The 5,910-nt window shown below is 40.7% G+C and overlaps 1 protein-coding gene across 1 annotated transcript; it reads right to left on the bottom strand.

The window, feature by feature from the left end:
• Positions 1–1,086: 1,086 nt before the first annotated feature.
• Positions 1,087–5,485, bottom strand: PTHLH (parathyroid hormone-like hormone; the record flags this gene model as incomplete). Its single annotated transcript, XM_010072495.1, has 2 exons — positions 1,087–1,226; positions 5,063–5,485. Coding segments are annotated over 2 exons (433 nt in total), but the record flags the coding sequence as incomplete, so codon positions are not given.
• Between the last annotated feature and the right edge of the window lie 425 nt (positions 5,486–5,910).

Raw genomic sequence — 5,910 nt, 5'->3', positions numbered from 1 at the left:
TAACTGCAATTATCTATGGGTATAAGGCAGAGGTAAAATTAATGCAGATGTTTTTCAGAAACAGAGCCATGTGAGGCATCTTTGTGGTGGGAGAGGGGAAGAGTTACTCAAGCAATGCAACAGTACCTAGTGATGTGTCACTTACTGCAGTTTCCATTTTTTTCTTTCTTTTATATGTTCACGCAAGAAACACTTTTTTCTTTTTCCCCTCACAGTAACATAAGGCGGTCCCAAAGTACAAAGAGCTGAGACTCTACTCATGTGGTAGACATTTGCATGTTTGAGTAAAGTTGGTGGGAGCCGAGGACACTGAGCATTTGTCTACTTTTGAACAAAACTACGGGGTGTGACGTGAGCACCTTCCAAGACTGTAGTAAGTAATGCATCCCCTGGGGCTGCTTTTCACATCCTCTCGTTTGGAGAGTGTAATGCTTCAGCCTTTGCAGGGCTGGGGGCTGGAGAAGTTGGGAATCGTGGTTTCCCTGCAGCGGGGTCTGAACTATATGACAGTACCCCCAGGTTGTTCAGCAACTTAGCTGACTTGAAATTGAGCACTGGAACAAAATATTTTCTGAGTGATTTTTAAGTAAAAGCTAATGTGAAAATGTAGGAGTTTGAACCAATGTAAACATATTAAATTTAAAACAATTTTCATATGTAGTAAAGAAAAAAATAGTGTTCCTGCTCTTGAAATTCCTAAAGGACACATTTTTCCTTCTGAGTCATGATTTAATTAGATTATATTTTATTAGACATTCTTTACAAATTTTAAAATACTGCTATTATACATGCACAAAGGAAAATCACTTTGAACAATTGTATGTAGGCATTCATTGAAGTCAACCACAAAACAGGAACATTTTATGTCAGTTATCAATGTACTCGATATGTATATCTAAAGTGCATTATGTTACAAAAAAATATAGAAAGTCAGCAGCACCAAGATATGTTCACAAAATAAATACACCAGTCAACAAAATAAATTATGGTAAATGTGACAATAATAATTGTCTTAGCCTTAGCCAAAAAAAAAAAAAAAAAAAAAAAAAGGAAATTTCACAATAACCAAATGTGCAGTTTCAGAGAGCAATGGGGGGAAAAGGTTTTATTCTGAGCATTTACAATATTTACAGGTAATAAATATTTTAATACTTCTCATATGTTCACTATTACAGAATACTGCAATATGTCTTCCAAAAATCTCTTGCTGAAAATCTCAGAGCCTCCTGCAAAGAAAAAAAGAACAGAAAAATTAGAAAAATTAGTTTTCACTTCAGATACATGGACATAAAATTAACAGCAAGAGTGCCACAGACTATAACAGGTATGCTTTGCTAGTAAACATTTGCAATAGTAGGTCCTGCTTAACAATGCCACAGTTTTAGACATCTTTTCAAGACCTCTGTTATATTTTCTTTGATGCAACTCAGCTAGCAGTCTGAAGACTTGCAGTTTGTCACAACACTGATGCCATCTATTCCACTATATTTTATACTCAGAGAAATAGGAAGGGGCTTTAGTTTTCTATAGAGCCTTATGCAGGAAGATTCCTGAGTGCTACCAGGTAGAAAAATTGTATCAACGTATAATAAATACGCCAAGTGCTAAAAAGAAAAAAAATACAGTTAGAGAAATAAGAATTCTGTTCTGAAGACAAGAAAAAGAAAGTCCTTATTGAACACTGTGGCAATCATGACCCTGCTGTGTTAACTGCTTGGGTGAGATGCCAGGCTTCTGATTAAAACAGTCCCACAGGGCTTGTTTTGTCTATCTTTCCCACTGATAGACCACCTATTAGACAAGGGTCTGTTCAGCTTAGAGCTATGTATTTCTGTGGTGTCATGTACACGAGTATAAGCAGTACTCATGCAGTAAAGGCTGCTCAGGTCTTGAAGTGAACAGACCCTTGATGTCTCTCTTTAAGTGCTTGAAAGAATAAAGAATGGGATGCTGGCAGCCTGGTGCAAGTTCTGCACTCCTCCCTTCCTTGTGAAGACAGGAGAACAAAAGCAGAGCCTGGTCCTATCCTGTCGGTATATTACTTACACCACAATATTATTTTAAGTTACTTCTTAGTGGTCCTGAAGGAGATGCAAAAGGGATGGGCTTTTTTCCCTTCTGTTCCTGTGAACAGCACATTTCTGTAATGCACATTGGTTCCCTGGGAAACAGCTGTAAGGTGGAATTTGAAGCTCTGGGATGGAGCGCGATTCACTCTGTTGCTCGACTGAGTGACGAAGCTGCAAGTAGCTTTGCACATGGCAGACGTGTGTGGGTGTGAGACACACAAAAAAGGCAAATCCTCAAGAGTTTAAGAGGGTTTTTTTTATATGCGCACATTGAATATGAGACCATATTTAACATTAGGGAGTCTACTCGTTCGAAAGGTTTCTTAGGAAATTAGGTAGTAATAGCTTAATTGAATTGGAATGGGAATGTAGCTGGAATGTCCATGAGAAAGAAATTTTTAAGTGCCTGGAATGGAAATGCTAGCATGAAACTCCTTAATAATTAACTAATAATATTAGGGTGTATTCAAGCTACGTTACAATACATATAATAATGGCACACAACTCGTACAGTGTGACTGTATATGTGTCTGCACAACACAGGCCTATTTCTTAAAGGCTGATATTTTCAATTTGGCTTGGATTATAGGCTTTGTTTTAGAGTTTAAGATAAGGCACATCTTGACAATGGGCTCTGTACTAATGACTACTTGCAAGCTGCTTTTTGTGATTTGGTCCCAGATTTTGCAAGATTGGCTTCTTTTAAGAGATACTTCTTGTAGTAAGTCAAAAGATCTAGAGAGTACGTAATTTTTGGCCTTTTTTTCTGACCTAAACCCAAAATCTTGGAATTGAGATTGGGCAGAGGGAATGGGCACAAGGATTTTAGTTCAGTGTTTTGAGCAGAAAGGAAGCACAGAGATACAGTGAAAAGCATGGTTAAAGTTTATCTTTGTACTTCCTTGACATTTGCCCTGCTGCATTATGCATATCCACCTCTTCGCTGTGAAGTAATGATGCTTCTAAGCTACAGCTAGCCTTAGGGATGCTACAAAAGCAGCTTCTACTGGTGTAGCTTATGGAAATCCAGTCTGCACACATCTTCCTTGCAGCCCACCAGCAGATAGAGTGAACCCAGGACAAGTTTCTATTTCATCTCGATACAGCTGAGTAATCAACTTCATTCAGATGTGGTCATCGCTCCATCTAAAATGCACTTGCCCACCTTGAGCCAAAAACCACATAGAAAACTGCGTTGAGCCTGACTCCTCCTATCTAAAGTACATGACAAGGTTTTGAGACTTGCATTCATTTAAAGTTCAGAAATTGTATCTTTTGCCAGCCTACTGGGATAACTACAGCCTCATATACTAGCAGTTTCTTAAGAGATGAACCAGCATACTATGCTCTGTACTTGTGAAGGAGGAATTTAGTTTTCCTGTTTTATGGCTTCTCTTTTTTATTCATCTTCAGTTAAGTATCTAAAATAAAAGGCTTCTTTATGAATCTGTTTCTTCCCCTGGAGAAATACTGCGCCTTGGGCAATAATATCAGTAATGTAAAGCTGGACTACCTTCAGCAGTCTGGACTCCACAGTAAAGCTGACTCTCTTCAGCCATAATTGAAACAGAAATGCTGAACTAGGAAAATAGGCAGGGTTATACCTGTCATTCTTTTACATATCCCATTGGATACACAACCAGAGACAGAGTAATGAAAAAAAATAACGGTTGAAATGTTCTAGGGTAGTTTTTCTCCACATTCAAGGTTTTTATGTGCTGAAGAGAGTTGCTATTTATTGGCCACCACAATTCCTTGAAACATCAGGTATCTCCTGACTGGAGTCCCAGAGAATGCCTTTCCTAAGGCCCTGAGACAAACCAGCCTCTTGTGCTTCACTACTGACTGCTGCAGCCATGCTAACTGGCTTATGGTCAGGGACACTGAGTGCCTAGCTCTGAATGTCAGTAATTCCTGTAGATGCCAGCACAAGTTGAGGCAATGGAGCGCGTTGCAAACTGTGGCCTGCAAAGCTTAACCCAAGACTGAATTTTAGTAAATCCTGCAGCTGGAGTCTCCTTCGAAGGGTTTTACTGTGAGCAAGTGGCACTTCTCTTACGTCCCTATTCTTCCAAAGTGAAGGGGAGGAGGAGAGAAAAGGGTGGGTGTTTCACTGGTGAAAATGCAAACATTTAAGGACAACTGAGGAGCAGACTTGTTCGTTTTGTCTGCAAGTGTGCAGACTTCTGCTCAAGCTGAGACAACTGCAAGCAGATGAGTCGCTTGGGGTACCTCAGCTGAAACCTCCAGCTCGACACTGCCCTGAAAACCCTTCGTTGTCATACATGAGGGAAGCACGTCTCTCTCTCCAAAAGCAGTGCTCAACAATTTTCAGCAGCAACGTAATTGTTTCACAAGCTGGCAAAAAGATGGAGCTGAATTAAAAAGTCCTAATGGCAGGGAAAATTTTATGGTGAAAGGCTGGTCTGCGTTGTTTGTAGATATTACTAAGAGAGAATTTTTCCGTGTTCTCCCCTAAGGTTAAACAGTAAAATGAAAAACTGTAAAGTAAGGGTAGGAAAGTTGCCAAAAAGGGGAGGCGTTGAGAGGGAGGAAATAAAACTTCGCCATTTTATAGATGCAGAGCTTTATATAAAACTCAGAGCCTTCAATCTGCTGAGGCCCAAGTGTGGGACCAAGATCTGACATGAGAGACTCTATGGTTAAAACAGGAAAAGAAATGTTAATGTCTGTGATGTGCTTTCTTTCTGCAGAAATAATTTTACTTACTACTCACTCAGCTTCAGGAAGCTCATTTTGGCAATAAGTGGTTTACCTGAATTGTTTGCCATAGGAAGGAAAACCTTTGTCAGCAGTGCCAAGTGGAAAGGGTACTTACCTCCAGAAAGCACCTTGGGACTGTGGGCTGCTTGAAAAGCCACTGCCCAGTGCTATGACTCCAGGCTTGAGTGAGGCCTCAGCCTTGCACACCAAAGGATAACAATTTCAGTAAATATATGGTATGCCCCCCCCAAAGGATGTAGCAGAATTACCTTAAAGTGTGATTATGCGTAGTAAAAGAGTTGTCCAAGAGTGGGCTCTCGGTCACGATGCTTCCATACATGGCAGAATTCAGCCAAGTTGAGCGGGCTCGCCTCTTTTTCTTCTCCTGTTCCTTACGTTTTCCAGGCTTTGCTTTCTTTTTCTTCCCTGATGCCTTCAGGGGCTGCTCCTTGTAGGTCTGTGATTTGTTTGTCTCCTGAGTTAGGTATCTGCCCTCATCTTCACCAGCAAATCGAACAGGGTAGTTCTTCGTGTTGGTAGCAGGCTTAGGGTTAGGTGAAACCTCTGAAGTTGCACGAATTTCTGCAGTGTTGACACCTTCAATTAAATTTTGAAGGAATATTCTTCTTCGTAAGTCTTGGATTGACTTGCCCTTGTCATGCAATAGCTGGTGCTCTGATACAGCCCGTTTGCTAAAGAAAGAGAAGAGAGGAGGGGAAAAAAAACATTTAGGATTTGGTCATTGCCCAGTACTTGACGGAGCTCCTCTGTCCTCTGGCAGTGGAAGCCACAGTGACTGTGTACCAGCTCTTAGGTTCGGAGACATCCAGTTAAGTCAGACTGCTGGACCAAGTCCTGCTTCTCAGAGTAGCTGCTCTCTACAGAGAAGGGAAAGACCTAAGCAGATAATAATTCTCAGCTGACTGATCACACACCACTGGACCTGGGGTTGGATTAGTCACTGCTCTGTTCTAGGAAAGCATTACGACTCTTAATATATCACACTTCAGGCAGTAAAAGCAGGAAGGCAGTTGTCAGAGATAGGAAAACTAAAGCATCAGATAATGGACCACTGCAGTCAAGCAAGAGAGGGAATAACAAGTACTTGTACCGAAGC

The sequence above is a fragment of the Pterocles gutturalis genome, unplaced genomic scaffold (genome assembly GCF_000699245.1).
Source record: "Pterocles gutturalis isolate BGI_N339 unplaced genomic scaffold, ASM69924v1 scaffold11432, whole genome shotgun sequence".
Classification (NCBI taxonomy): domain Eukaryota; kingdom Metazoa; phylum Chordata; class Aves; order Pterocliformes; family Pteroclidae; genus Pterocles; species Pterocles gutturalis.
The sequence above is the reverse complement of the archived record's forward strand: the minus strand, read 5'-3'. Positions and strand labels throughout refer to the sequence as shown.